Raw genomic sequence first — 14,781 nt, 5'->3', positions numbered from 1 at the left:
TAAGACAATAAATAAAAATGCTTTACAAATGGCAGGCACAATCCAGAGCCATTACAAAGCATGCTAAGAAAAGAACAATGGAAGAGAGGATTTTTCTCATTGTTTTGAGGCAAGAAAGCTTCATAGAGGATACAGTATTCAAACTGATCTTGAAATGGGATTATGGGAGAAGGAGACAGCAAGAAACAGAAACCATTCTTAATGCACAAAGACAAGCTCGCTGTTCCTGGAAAAAAGAATAGTGTACAGTGACTAAATTAAATAAATCCCTGATTCGTAAGCCACATAATAAGACAGGCAAATGTCAACACTACACACATTACCGAGGTAGTAGAAAGGACAACCGACTTAGTGGAGAGGAGAGTCTCCAAAAGCATCACCAAATCTGCAGCCACAGCCACTTACTGGAAGTTGTCGCCACTGTGGAGATTGTTCGCACGCAGTAAACCGTACAGGGTCACATGTGTGTTATCTGATGAAATGCTCAGGTCATGCTCCTTTCCTTCCCTGATCATTGTGCGTTTAAGAAGACTAGAACATTTCAAAGCCAACTCCAGGGCATCCATCCAGCACCTTCCTAGAAGAACATGGGTTTACAAGCAAGAAAATAAATGAAACCTGCACTGATTTAATTTAATCCTCTTAACCTAAAGCATACTGTCTCTTTGAGAAACAAGTACTTTCGGAAAAATTAATTTAAACATAAAAGTTTGCCAGGATTTTAATGCAATCTTTTTTTAAATAAGTGCTTTTTAAGCAATAAGCATTTTAAAAATTGTAATAAATAAGAGAAAGTATGTATTATACAAGTACGTCCAATCTAAAATAAAATATGACAAACCTTAGAACATTAACAAGCAATTTTATTCATTCATTCATTCATTCATTCATTTTTCAGTCTCTCAAGATATGGGTTCTCTATGTAGCTGCCATGGCTGTCCTGGAACTTGCTCTGTAGAGTAGGCTGGCCTCGAACTCAAGAGATCCACCTGCCTCTGCCTCCCAAGAACTAGGACTAAAGGCATGCGCCACCAACGCCAGGCAATATGCAATTTTAAAGTATCAAACAAGGTCCATAAAATACACTGAAGAGAAGGTGATTCTGTACTATAAACTAACTGAAATAATGTTTTGTTGCTGCTGTCCTCAGGTTCATCATTCACTCTGTGCACATGTGAGTGTGCACCAGTCAAGCACAGGCTTTGTTGTGGCATTTGACACTGCTCTAAGGCATGGAGAGCATATCCACCCCACCCCTCTGAAGGGTTCCTGCATTCTCTTTACTTCCGATTGTTTGCTTCCCCTCTCACACTGTCTCTGGAGCTTTGTTAGATCTCACATACAGAAGAAAACATGCAGCTCTTGTTTTAAGTCAAGAAAATACCTATCCATGCCATGACTGTCAATATTAATAGCTTTCTTATAATTTAGAATTGTATCAGTGGAATTAGGAAATATAGTAATATATTTAAGTACTGCTAGAATCCATATATACTTGTTTCAAGATCTGGCAAAAAAAATAAACCATAAAAACATTTTCATAATGTCTATATTTTAATATAAACAGTAATTCTCTAGTATTATAAGAGTCAGCACTAGAAGGTTTTAAAATTTCCTACATCAAGCTAATATAAACTATAAAGTGTGACAGTAAAGATAAGTTCATTATCACTTAGAAAGCTACTAAAGTATGTTGTGTGTGCATGTGTGTGTGTGTGCGCGCGCGCGCAAGTGTGCGTGTGCGGGTGTTTTGCTCTCTGTATTATTTGCCAGATAAGTTATGGATCTGGCTACAGGGCGGGGTGTGTGTGGATAGTTATTTGTATTTTGCTTTCTTATGTAAAATAAAATCAAACCAGTGTTATATGCTCCATAATCACTGTTAATGCAGTGACAGCTCATAGGTTGAATATTCTCTTAAAACGATAACATTCAATGAACTGCTACAAAAAAAAAAAAAAAAAACTACTACTAAGTCTCCAAAGCATTACGTCAGGGGAGAACAAGAAAACCCGAGCTGCAGACACCGTCCAGTTACACGTGTCCTTCCTACTAGAGTTCTTTGTCCACAGAGCTAGCAATGTAGTTTGCAGTCCACAAAGTTTATGGTTACTTGCTTCAAGTGTCCTAAAAAATCTGATTTAATCCAAGGTTAACACAAAATATGTAAAATAATTCCTGAAAGATGAGAGCCAATCCACCAAAAAGTACTTACCATCTGACTCTGAGGTCGCTCGAATAATCAAGTAACTGCTGGGTAAGGGTTGAGTTATGGATCCAACTGCTTCACCCTTTGGACCCTTAATAAGAAAACAGAAGGTACAGGTACAGGATAAGTATTGAAATAGGCCAACAATAGGTTAGTCTTATTATTTATATCAGATATAGGTTATATCAGGCACAATTATAATCTAAAACCAAATCAGCTTTAATTACATCTGCTTTAAGAATACCAGTTTTAGTATACAAGTATTTTCTCCCAACAAATACACTCCCTGAATAAAATTGAACAAATGATAGTATTTATCATTTAAATATTATCTGGACATAGTGCTCATATGCTAAAGAAAACCTAATATATAAGATACTGACACAATTAAGAAGAATTTCCATTTTACAGATTTTACTACATAAGAATACTGTATTTCTAGAAGTTTGAAAAAGTCACTGAAAATATAATTCACTAGATAAAGGGAAAAGAATATTAACTGGGTCTATGGAAGAATCAACATTCACTTTATTGTCAATTACTATCTGTTTTAAAGACTGATCGCAAAAACCTTCAAGAAAGAAAAAAGAATTGCTTCATTAACTGTGGCTATTAAAAAAATTAAAAGACAAACACTAGGACCTAGAATCAGACTATCTAGATTTTAATGTTGTTACCTACTAGGAAAACTACTATAGGATTCAATCTTATTTGTATTAGGAGAATTCTACATCCTCCTAGGTATAAGGGAAATAACAGATTAGGTTCGTTGCTCTGTGGTTGGTCCACTCATGTTGTTCATATCACAGGAAGATCTAAAATTTATCATACTAATACATTTCTAATTCTAACAAGAATTTTCATTCTATAGGTATCACTAGATGAGAAATACTAGAAGTCTAATTAGGTAGTTGGACATTTAATTATAATTCACTAGTAAAAAAATAGAATTCCAAAACAGAAATAATTATGTAATCTTAAATTTATTCCTCAATGAATGTAGACTAGAGTAACAGAAATCCTAAATCCTTTCCTGGGGACATCAATATTGTCTGGGTATACATTTAGTCCTTTAGTCAAGGTGAACATGATCATCCCAGAGACTAAAGCAATGATTGATCTCACTGTGAAAACTTAAGATTTGGTGATTTGGTTAATGTAAGCTACATTGTTACTTTTGTAGAGCTCTTTGACCATTAATCAAAGAATACATTTCTGTTTTCCTGCTTATTTCTGCTGCTCAGCATTCAGGGACCATACTAATACCTTCAGTTATAAAAACATTAGTTTCCTATCTTTAAAGAAAGCCACATCTCATAAGACCAAATAGGGCAGCTTCTCACATATCCCCATCACTACAGGGAGGGCCACAAAAATGTATCAGTTTCTGTTCCAGGCTACCATTCAGATGAAGAATAAAAATGCAGTCAACATTACACAAGGTTACACAGAAGTATCAGGAACTGCAATTAATAAAAAAATATAAATTTAATCTTCAGTAACAAAAGAGAAAACAAAATCCAATACACTGGGAAAATGTTCTCGGGAAATTGGTTTAGGTCCTAACAATAAGCAAAGGCTCTCTGTCACCCACGGGAGCATAGAGACAAAAGGACAAATACAGCTGTGGAGGCAGGAGCAGGTCCAGGAGTCCTGGCCAAGGATAGAAGGCATCTGGTTGGCTCACCTTCCTTCCCACTGTCCCCTTTACCGTGTCCCCCAACAAGTGCTCACATACCTTCACTGCCCAAATAGACTGCTCCAGAGGATGGAATAGCTTGAAACAGAAGCCATCCTTTTTTGATGGACGTTCAATAATCTCACAAGCATTCAGAAGGACTGTTCCAACCCACTGGCCATTTTTCTGTGTTTTATAGATCAGAAGCACCCCAGGTTTCAACACACACCATAACTTGGTCCAGCTCTTTAGGGTACCACGAATCTACAGAAAAATATATTTATTATAAGACTGATATCTGCTTCTCTTTCTTGACTACAGAATAACAAACTGAATAATGGCTACGGGGACACTTTAATCTAAAGTTATATTACACATACATTACACTGAACAGGTCTGTAGTGAAAAGGTTACTTCATGTATACTGTGCAGATGAATATGGAGCCGACATGGCTCCTGATTTGAAGAAGCTCAGATTTTCATAGAATAACAGGCCAAAGTTTCAAAATTATACATGAAGTACAAACCTCCTAGATCACTTCAGGCATCAATAAAATAAACTTCCAAAGTACTAAATTTATTCTTTTGGTAGCAGTTGTTATGAATGTAATTTGTGGGAATAAATGATTATTCTGCCTTTTCTAACTTTCCTTTTCTGAACACTTTTGGCAAAACCAAGACATTTCCTAAACATTTGGTAAATAGTGGGAAGAAGAAAGATTTCTCTTCCAAACCAGAGTCTACCTAGCTCCTACAGCTGCCCTCCTTAGTTAAGGTGTGCTATATAACTGTCTAGGAGGAGGCCTTTAAGTGTGAGCACATCACTTGTTTTTATGAAATGCTCCTTATCTTATCTTATATTATCTGTCAATAATGTTAGCAAGTTCATCTATCACTTTCTACGTCTGTACTCTATTAAAAATTGATAATAGGTAATTCACTGGCTTCACAACGCTGAACAGGATGCAGCATAGGATTCAGACTAAAGCAGGAGCGTTCTTCACCTTTACCAGCTGCATGTACATGAATTGTGAAAGGAAAACAGGACTCATTGAGGAGCAAAATGGGCAGAACCACTGTGATTCCAAGATACAAAAAGTTAGGGAGACTCTGGAGCCAGGAATAAAAAGAGAAAAGTATTAAGAAGAGGTGTGTCCATGTACATCTCTCTACATAAATGAGATGGCAAGCCAAGAGAATCAAAGGAAAGAGAGCTACCCTGACATAACATCCTTGATCTTAGAGATGTGACAATAGAAAAGAGGGTCAACTGTCAGAAATGAAGGGAGGACCAGACAGAGTCAGGGATGAAGATATATGATGTGGGAATCCCCTCTGTAGGCTATGAATATGTTTTATTGCCATTGGTTAATAGAGAAGCTACTTCATTGTCAAAATTCAGGTGTTCGATACCCGGGTCTTCAATTCAGTTCCATTGGTCCTCCTGTCTGTTCTTATGCCAATACCAGGTTGTTTTCAGTACTGTAGAGCTCTGTAGTAGAGTTTGAAGTCATGGGTTGTGATGCCTCCAGAAGTTCTTTTATTGTACACGATTGTTTTGGCTATCCTGGATATTTTGCTTTTCCATATGAAGTTGAGTACTGTTTTTTAGAGGTCTGCGAAGAATTTTGCTGGGATTTTGATGGGCATTGCATTGAATCTGCAGATTGCTTTTGGTAAGATTGCCATTTTTATTTTTTTAAATTATTTATTTATTTATCATGTATACAATTTTCTGTCTGTGTGTATGTCTGCAGGTCAGCAGAGGGTGTATTTCTTAGATGCATTTTCACTATAAACACTAAGCATATGCTATTCTGCATATAATAAGCTGGGAATTGAATTCAGGTCCTTTGGAAGAGCAGGCAATGCTCTTAACCTCTGACAGAGGTCTGATCTCCAAAGTATACAAAGAACTCAAGAAATTGGTCACCAAAAGAACACATAATCCAATAAAAAAAAATGGATTACAGACCTAAACAGAGAACTCTCAACAGAGGAATATAAAATGGCAGAAAGACACTTACGGAAATGTTCAACATCCTTAGCTATCAGAGAAATGCAAATCAAAACAACTCTGAGATTCTATCTTACACCTGTAAGAATGGCCAAGGTCAAAAACACTGATGACAACTTATGCTGGACAGAATGGGGGATAAAGGGAACACTCTTGGTGGGAATGCAAGCTGGTATGGCCCCTTTGGATATCAATGTGGCGATTTCTCAGAAAATTAGGAAATAACCTTCCTCAAGACCCAGTAATACCACTTTTGGGTATATACCTAAAGAATGCTCAATCATGCCACAAAGGCATGTGATCAACTATGTTCATGGCAGCTTTGTTTGTCATAGCCAGAACATGGAAACAACCTAAATGCCCTTCAACTGAAGAATGGATAAGGAAAATGTGGTACATTTACACAATGGAGTACTACACAGCAGAAAAAAGTAACATCTTGAATTTTGCAGGAAAATGAATGGAGCTAGAAAACATCATTTTCATTGAGGTAACCCAGATCCAGAAAGACAATTATCACATGTACTCTCTCATAAGTAGTTTTTAATTATAAAGCAAAGAAAACCAGCCTACAAATCTCAATCCCAGAGAACCCAGACAACAATGAGGACCCTAAGAGAGACATACATGGACCTAACCTACATGGGTAGTAGAAAAAAAGACAAGATCTGAGAAAACTGGGAGCATGGGGACCTTGGGAGAAGGTTGAAGGGGAGGGGAGAGGCAGGGGGGAGAGCAGAGAAAAATGGAAAGCGCAATAAAAATCAATAAAATAGTGGAAAAAAAAAAAGAAGCTTCTTCAGCCTATAGCTGAGCAGCATATAGCCAGGCTGGAAGAGCTATATAGAGAGAGTAGGCAAAGTCAGGAAGGCAACATGTAGCTACAAAGAAGACAGATGCCAGATCCTTACCAGTAAGCCACAGCCTCTTGCCTAAACACAGAGTAATAGAAATGGATTAATTTAAGATGTAAGAGTTAGTTAATTAGAAGTCTGAGCTAACAGGCCAAACAGTGTTGTAATTAATATAGTTTCTGTGTTATGATTCGTGTCTGGGTGGCCGGGAAACGAGCAAACAGCCTCCTGTTACAAATGAATACCTATATAATCCCAGCATCTGAGATGCTGAGGCCAGAGGACTGCCATGTGTCAAGGCCAGTCAGGGCTACATAGAGCAATACCTTGTTTTAAAATAACAGAGTGGGAGGGGAGGGGAGGGGAGGGGAGGGGAGGAGGGACCCTTCTGTCCTAAGGATGTCTGGGGACTTGTAGGGCATATGGAGAAGAGCTCTGGGAAAGAAAACAAGTGGGATCCAGAGCTCTCAGAAGAGATGAGGTAAACTGGAATTTATTTTCAGCACAAAACCAAAGAAAACCCTTGCAGTACTTGAGCTGTGTACAACCGTGATTAGGACTCTCAGTGTAGTGGAAGAACTTTTTCAAACATCTCTAAGAACCACTGGGTAGCAGCTTTGCTAATTCCAGGAAAAGAGAAGTCTTTAGGGCTGTGGAAAATATCAGGCACTAGGGCTTCCGGGGTCAAAGTCTTACAAAGTTAGGAGTAAAGATTCCCAGAGCTACCCCTCGGGTGAGCCTTGGAAGACAGTGACTGGATGAGGAAAAGGGACTGAACAGCAATGTGAGCTTAACAGTGCTTCTGAGGTCCAGCTTTCATATCAACTTGTCCTCCTCTTGTCCTAGCAACACAAATTCCAATCTGCAATAATATCAAACGGTAAGTGGAACAATAAAATCTCTTTATAATGAGGTACAGTGTGCAACACAGTATCACGCTAATCAAAATGTCCTTTGAGCTGAATTGCTATCAGCATGTGCCCTTGTGAAGATAGGCACACAGAACACAGAAATACCTTCCCTCCTGCCGAGAACCTAGCTTTTGTTCTGTCTCGAGCTTTCTCAGCCCAGTGAATAAGCACTCAGCGAGAGTTCAAACCCAAGCCTGACCTTCAGCCAGTCGGCCATGACAATGACAGAAGGGTCTGTGATGGTGCTGAGCAACTCCTTCGTGGCTCTCTTCTTCTCTTCACGGTAATTTTTCTTTTGTACCTAATTTAACATAGAAACAAAACACTCAGTAGAGGAAACAACTTCTTAGAACTCCAGCATTTAAGATAAAAAACTGGAAGAAGCTTTGACAGCACAGGTAGGAGCCTGGCTTCTGTGACCACTAGTCCAGGCCTCTGTATCATTTTAAATCTCTTTTACCCCTTCAGATACAATCTGTAGAAATGCACAGCTTCTATGTTTTTAAAAACAAAAAATCCATTTGACTTGTTTGTTTGGTTTTGGAGACAGGGTTTCTCTGTAGAGCTGTTCTGGAACTCAGGGATCCGCCTGCCTCTGCCTTCACTAGGACTAAAGGCTTTTGAGTAGCACTGCTGGCTTTTGGGTTTTTGGTTTGTTTTGAGAGTTTCTATGTCTACCATATTCTTTCACCTGTGCTAGAGGATCCCCAGCTCAAATAAAATATGATGACACCGAGTGCATTTGGTGAACTGTCATTATTCTAAACTCGTATCTATAACATTACTTCATTCAATCACCACAATTAGCTTTTCAAGTAGAAGTATTATTAGCCTTATTACATTCAAGAACACTGAGGCAGAGACAGCAATGTGCCCAGAATCACACTGCTATCAAGGTGTGAAGCCAGATCCAAACCAAGACAGACTGCCTTCCACAGCTGTGTTCGAAAGAGCCAGGCTGTTTTTCTAAAGCACTCTTACTGGTAGAAATTGTCTTAGCTCCTAGCTTTGTTTACTACAAACAATACTGCAACTACTCCCAAATGGAAGTTGTGACCTTTCATTTTACGAAAATCTAAGACTGAAATAAATAAGAACAAGTAAACCATTTTAGTTTTATAGGTTTTATAGGTAAATTATTTCTATGAAGTAACCCAAGAAAACAGAAGTGAACTAATAGTTTTATTATTGTTTTTTATTTGAATGGGGGGAAAGGAAAGAGTAATAACCTATTAGTGTCTACAGTTTTTCCTTAAATAAGATAAAAACCTATCAAAGTTAAATTTGAGATAACACGCACATAATAAAGTTTAAATGTTATATACCTTTCGTGCCTTAGACTTAACAGCATTTTATTTTTTTGAGACTTTACTTTTATTTTGTATACTGGTATTTTTCCAGCCCACAAGTATGTCTGTTGTATGTATGCAGTGCCTGTGGGGGACTGAAAAGGCCCTCAGATCTTCTGAACTGGGCCATGTGGGTACTGGGCACTGAACTCAGGTCCTGTAAAGAACAGCCTATGCTATTACCCACTGTGGTCTACCATGAGATGGCCAATGCAGATGTACACAGGACCAGCCACAGAACACAGATGGACGAGATGGATCAGCAGGTACCACAACCAGTAGAGAGCGTGTGTCCTGTAAGCTCCCAGATCTGTGGCCAGTCAAGAAGGCAGTCCCAACACTGCACATTTCTTAAAGAGAAATTAGAAATCTGGACGTTTATTGTCTCAAAATTTAAAATGCAATACAGGTCAAACAAAATGCTTACTCCTATGGGCCTGGTAGTTGGCAAACTAATTTAAATGAACGCCAGAAATGTCCACTGATGCTCCACACACAATGGGTGTCACGCTGCTGTTAAAGCTGGGAAGGGACACTGATCCCGAGCCTGTGCTATGGCCAGCTGAAGCCGGAAACAGCCTGCTCTCAACAGTCATCAAAAGTGATCACCAGCTGACCTCACACTATAAAAATAGTAACATTTTGCCTTTCCATCCCTCTGGAGTTTTTCTTCTCCCTTTACAAGCACACATATAAATATTTTGTATTAGACCATTTCCAAAAGCACATACTACGCACAATGTGACAGGATCAGGAAGTTTGCTGATTGTTTCATAGTAACACCAAACACTATACCTGTAAAATTCCACCAACATGACTGTCCAAACGTGAGCTGAACAAGATCACTGTGGTGATGTCTTGTTTGTGCTCTAACAAATAAAGCTTGCCTGAAAATCAGAGGGCAGAGCTAGCCAGTAGTTAACCATAGAGATCAGGCCGTGATGGCACATACCTTTGATCCCAGCACTTGGAATCTTATGCCTTTGATCCCAGTACTTGGGAGGCACAGGCCTTTAACCCAGCACTAGGGAAGTGGAGATAGGAATATAAGGCGGATGGAGACAGGATTTCTTGCCCATTCAGTCTGAGGATTTGCAGAGATCCCTTTGGGCTAGGAACTGGTAGAGGTAAGAAGTCTCTCTAGTGGCTGGCTCCTTTACTTCTCTTATCTTTCAGCATGTAACCCGATATCTGACCAATTAGAATTCACACTACACAACTCCAATTGGCATGTAAGGGGGACAGGGAAAAGCGTACAAAGCCTCAGTCCCATACAAACAACTATAGGCAACTGAGAAAACCCAGGCCCTCCTCGGGGAAGAATACCCCAACTGGCTGTCCAGTGCTGAATGGACAGCCTTGAAAACACATTTACGAGTGACACTGGCTGGACTGAGGAGATTATATTTTGGAATAGACACACATGCATGCAATAACAATTAACAAAAGAGGCCATGAATTTAGGAGAGCAGGGAAGGGCATACGGGGGGGGTTGTAGAGGGAGGAAAGGGAGAAATGTCATTATAATCCTAAGGCAAGCACAGAAACTGACCTTGAGAGACTCCTTCTTGGTGAGTTTACTCGAACTGGAACTGTCCTTTTCTGAGCCATTGTAAAGTTTAGATTCAGACTGAGACGGAAGTGAAATAAAAAGATGAGAACTAAAGCTTACATTTATTTCACATACCACATAAAACACGTTACGTTTCTTACACGCTTCCCATTTGCTGCTATGGTTTAAGCAAATGCACATTTTCAATAAAGGTTTTCCCTTGTTGGTATTTGTGTTAACACACACACACACGTTCAAAAATTAATCTGCAACGTGAAGTTAATATTTCTAAATTTTATACTCTGTTTCTCAGAACATTTTTTAAAAACATACAATTATTCCGTTATTCTTAGGATAAAAATTGCCAAAGCAGTGTTAAGTGACCTCTGAAAAGTGCTAAACAAAAAAGGGAAGTTTCATCAGACCGACACATGAACTACCCAACTACCCAACCCCAGTCATCTTCACAAACTAAGGCTAAGACACTTTAGCTGTCCAATGTTTCAACATCAATACTCCCAGGATCTGTGCCCTCCCACCTTTCATTTTGTCATTAACTATTAAATTATGATTATCATTAAATTATTATTAATGACAAAAATAATTAATTTAATGATTAATAAAAATGTAGGTTTTGAGTTTATAGTTAATAGTTATTTAATCTTCATAAAACCTTAAAATTAATAGCATGGTTTTATATTCATTTCACATGATCAAAAATCATGTAAGGGGTCGATTAGTCTCAATCATTAACACAGCAGTAACCAAACCCAGACCTCCCGATAAATCAGTCCGAGTATAGACCTTTATACTTTTGATATATACTACAAGGTTGAGACATACCAACATAAAAATTCTTATGAACACTTACAGGATTTCAGTTCAGTATCTTCACTTTAAATATTGGAAAAATGTACTATTATACATTGGGAACAATAATATGCCTACCTTGCTCTTTGACATTGAAAGTGAAGAATCATCTTTATTTTGAGAAATATCTTCTTTTCCTCTTTCAAAACCTTTGGGGGGAAATGCCAATATTCAATTATTACAACTTTTGAATATACAGTCATTATGTTAAAGAGTAAATACGAGCCATTCCATTTAGATATACTTGATATTCATCTGTGCTTATAGAGCTCAAACTACTATGGCTTATTGGCATCTCACTGTATTTCTTTAAAATTAAGGTGGAGCCAAACTAGATTCTGTGTTTTTTTTTTTTTTTGTTTGTTTTACAGGAGGTGGGAGCTTGGAGAGATGGCTCAAGGCTTAAGAGCACTTGCTATTCCTCCAAAGGTCCTGAGTTCAGTTCCTAACACCCACATCACGCAACTCATAACTGCTTGCAACTCCAGCCCAAGGGCCCTGTCACTCCCTTCTGGCCTCTGCACCCATATACACATAGTATTCATCAACTCAATCAATCACATGTATACATTAAAAAGAATTAAAAGAACAAAATACAGAAGGGGGTTAAGTGGAGGGAGGAAGAAGGGTGTATATCTGGGAAGAGTTGGGGGAAGCCTGGAGGTTGAATATGATCATATAAAAGAACTGTTTTATGCATTGTGAAATTCTCAAAGAATAAAAGTGAGTCTTTCAAAAGAATTAACTCAGAGAGAGGCAATCGAGTCCACCAATGTCAAGCTGAATACTGCTTTTGTGCTACTGAACCACTTTACATGAAATCATCCGCTCAGAGCTTTCCTCCTAGCAAGCTCATTTCTTAATTCCCCATCCCCCCCCCTTCTGAGACAGGTCCTCGTGTAGCCAAGGCTGGCCTTGGACTTGCTGTGGGGCCAAGAAAGACCCAGAACTTCTGATTCGCCTTGAGTTTACACAGGTTAGTACCACTTCACCCAGTGTATACAGCAATGGGGTGGGGGTCAAAATCAACATCAAGTTCATGCTAGAAATGCTCTCTACTCAGCAAGACGTAACCCTAGAACTCCAGGGAGCTGATTTCTGAAGTGACAGAAGCATCCAAACTAACTTTTCTCTCTTCTTGTCAAACTGGAGCGATATTCCTGAAGGCGATAAAGAAGGGTGGGAAATAAATTTTCAGTAAAGGATATATCAAAGAGAGGGAAGAAACACAGGAGAGGACATGGGAGGAGGAAGGGGGAAGAAAGAACAAAAAAAAAAAAAAGGAGGGGAAGGAAGAGGCAAGAAAACTCAATCAACCAACCAACCAACCAACCAACCAACCAGCCCTGGTGTGAGGCATGTGCCCACAGTACCAACTATTTTATTCAGATATTTTTACTAAATTAAATTTGTAGTATGAGAAAATACTTCTCTAGAAAAAGTAAAAAGTATTCAGTTCTAATATAGGGAAGGGGAAATTTTCATAAATGCAACACGATTTTTAGATTAAAACTTACAGGAATATGGAACTTAAATATAAAAGTACACTAAAAGTTACAAAATTAAAGTAGAAATTTTAAAAATGTATTTGAAGCAATAAATATAGCAATAAAGAATTCTCGATACTAATGACTGACATAACTTCAAAGAACCTCTAAATATACACAGGATATTTCTGTGCTAATTTTGCTCTCATGAATAGGTTTCAATTTCTCCACCAGTACTGTTTTAGTCTCAGCTCAATCTACATCAACCCATTTACTATGTTATATTTTAAAACATAACATCAATGAAATACAGCTATAAATTAAACACTGTATGTGTGATTGCGTGTGTACTCATATGTATGTTTGAATAAATTTCCTGAATGTGTGTTCAGAGGCTGATGTCAGTGTCTTTCCAACCAAAGGTCTTTCTCTGAACCCAGAGCTTGCCCAAGGCCAGAAGACCCCAGCAAATCTTCCTGCTTCCACCTCCCCAACACTGGGATTACAGGCATGTTCTGTTGTACCTATTTTTTATCAGCGTACTGGAGATCTGAACCCAGGTCCTCATGTCTTCATAGAGAGTAATTTATCAACTGAGCCATCCCCCAGTCATAAAGAAAACTTTAAAAATGCAAATGATATATAACATTCCAAATGTTAGAAAATGACATTCATGAACCTAGATCACATATTACTTGTTAAATCAAAGAATTCCATTTAATAGAACCTTATACTTTGAACTTGCAAATCATATAATTAGTTTCATATCATATCATATGAATAACTTCAAATTATAATTTTAACTATAATGAGTGAAGTTAAATGCTTTCTAAAATATGCAAATCTGACCACATTTTTTGAATTTCAATTAGAGTTTTAAAAAGCCCTAAAACTAAAAAATTTTCAAATCGCACTCTGGGTTTCCAAGGGAAATTCTAAGGCAGTAATGTACAAAATTGTTGCCAGTGTTTATGGTAGGTCTTCTTGTAAGATTGGATAGATCTGAACTCCTAAAAGGGTACAGAATAATTACGCTTTTTAAAAAAATCTGCTGTAAAGTTTATCAGGACCTTTTCTTTAAAACTTAGGCCATGAAAGTCTATTTATCTGGACCTCTGTGGCTCTGTCAAAAGTATTTAGTAGTGGCCAGGTACGGTGGTGCACACCTTTAACCTCAGCACTTGAGAAATAGAAGCTGATAGAACTCTATGAGTTTGAGGCCAACCTGGTCTACATAGCAAGTTCCAGGAAAGCCAAGACTGCCCAGGGAGAGCCTGGCTGAGCCCTCAAGTGCCCAGTTCACTGTTCTCTATTATTCACTTGGCAGAAAAAGTTACTGTCTAGAGAGGAGCGAAAGCACTAAACACAGACAGGTTGCACCGCACTAACTGCTTCTGATGAAGGCGGAGGAACAGTGGAGAGAGCGATGGAGTCAAGCACAGGTGCCACCATTCCTTAGCTGCAGACCTTGGACGAGCAAGCAATTTAGCCCAGTGGTTCCACTTGGCTCTAGGGGAGAATGCCAGGAGTCTAAAGAGAGCACCATAGGCACTCTCTAAAAACAAAACATACTGATACCTTTCCAAAATGTTCTCTTCAAAGCTAATACAAAAGAGTTTCCTAATTATAGTTCCCAAACACAAATTAATCACACACAATTTGGCATTTAAAACAGCTATCATATCCTTTTGTTCTAATGTTTTCACATTTGGAACAGTCATAGGCTCACAAGAATTCCCTGAATAGAACTCATCCATCATGCAATTATAAATCCATGTCGCTTTATTTAGCTTCTATAACTTTAGTCTCTCATCTAAATAAATCTGACATTAGAAAAATGCCTGTCATATTAGT

The 14,781-nt window shown here is 38.3% G+C and overlaps 1 protein-coding gene across 9 annotated transcripts in view; it reads right to left on the bottom strand.

The window, feature by feature from the left end:
* The window catches only part of Osbpl8 (oxysterol binding protein like 8), a 120,312-nt gene that overhangs the window by 27,806 nt on the left and 77,725 nt on the right, over positions 1–14,781 (bottom strand). For all 9 annotated transcript variants that reach the window (XM_050135456.1, XM_050135459.1, XM_050135457.1 and 6 more), the window contains 6 exons: positions 11,519–11,589; positions 10,571–10,648; positions 7,869–7,970; positions 3,948–4,151; positions 2,216–2,300; positions 406–577 (listed from right to left, as the gene is read on the bottom strand). In XM_050135456.1, the coding sequence (XP_049991413.1) occupies positions 406–577; positions 2,216–2,300; positions 3,948–4,151; positions 7,869–7,970; positions 10,571–10,648; positions 11,519–11,589 (712 nt within the window). The remainder of the gene's footprint in view (positions 1–405; positions 578–2,215; positions 2,301–3,947; positions 4,152–7,868; positions 7,971–10,570; positions 10,649–11,518; positions 11,590–14,781) is intronic.

The sequence above is a fragment of the Alexandromys fortis genome, unplaced genomic scaffold, assembly GCF_014885135.2.
Source record: "Alexandromys fortis isolate MF-2015 unplaced genomic scaffold, M_Fortis_MF-2015_v1.1 scaffold_24, whole genome shotgun sequence".
NCBI classification, from domain to species: Eukaryota; Metazoa; Chordata; class Mammalia; order Rodentia; family Cricetidae; genus Alexandromys; species Alexandromys fortis.
The sequence above is the reverse complement of the archived record's forward strand: the minus strand, read 5'-3'. Positions and strand labels throughout refer to the sequence as shown.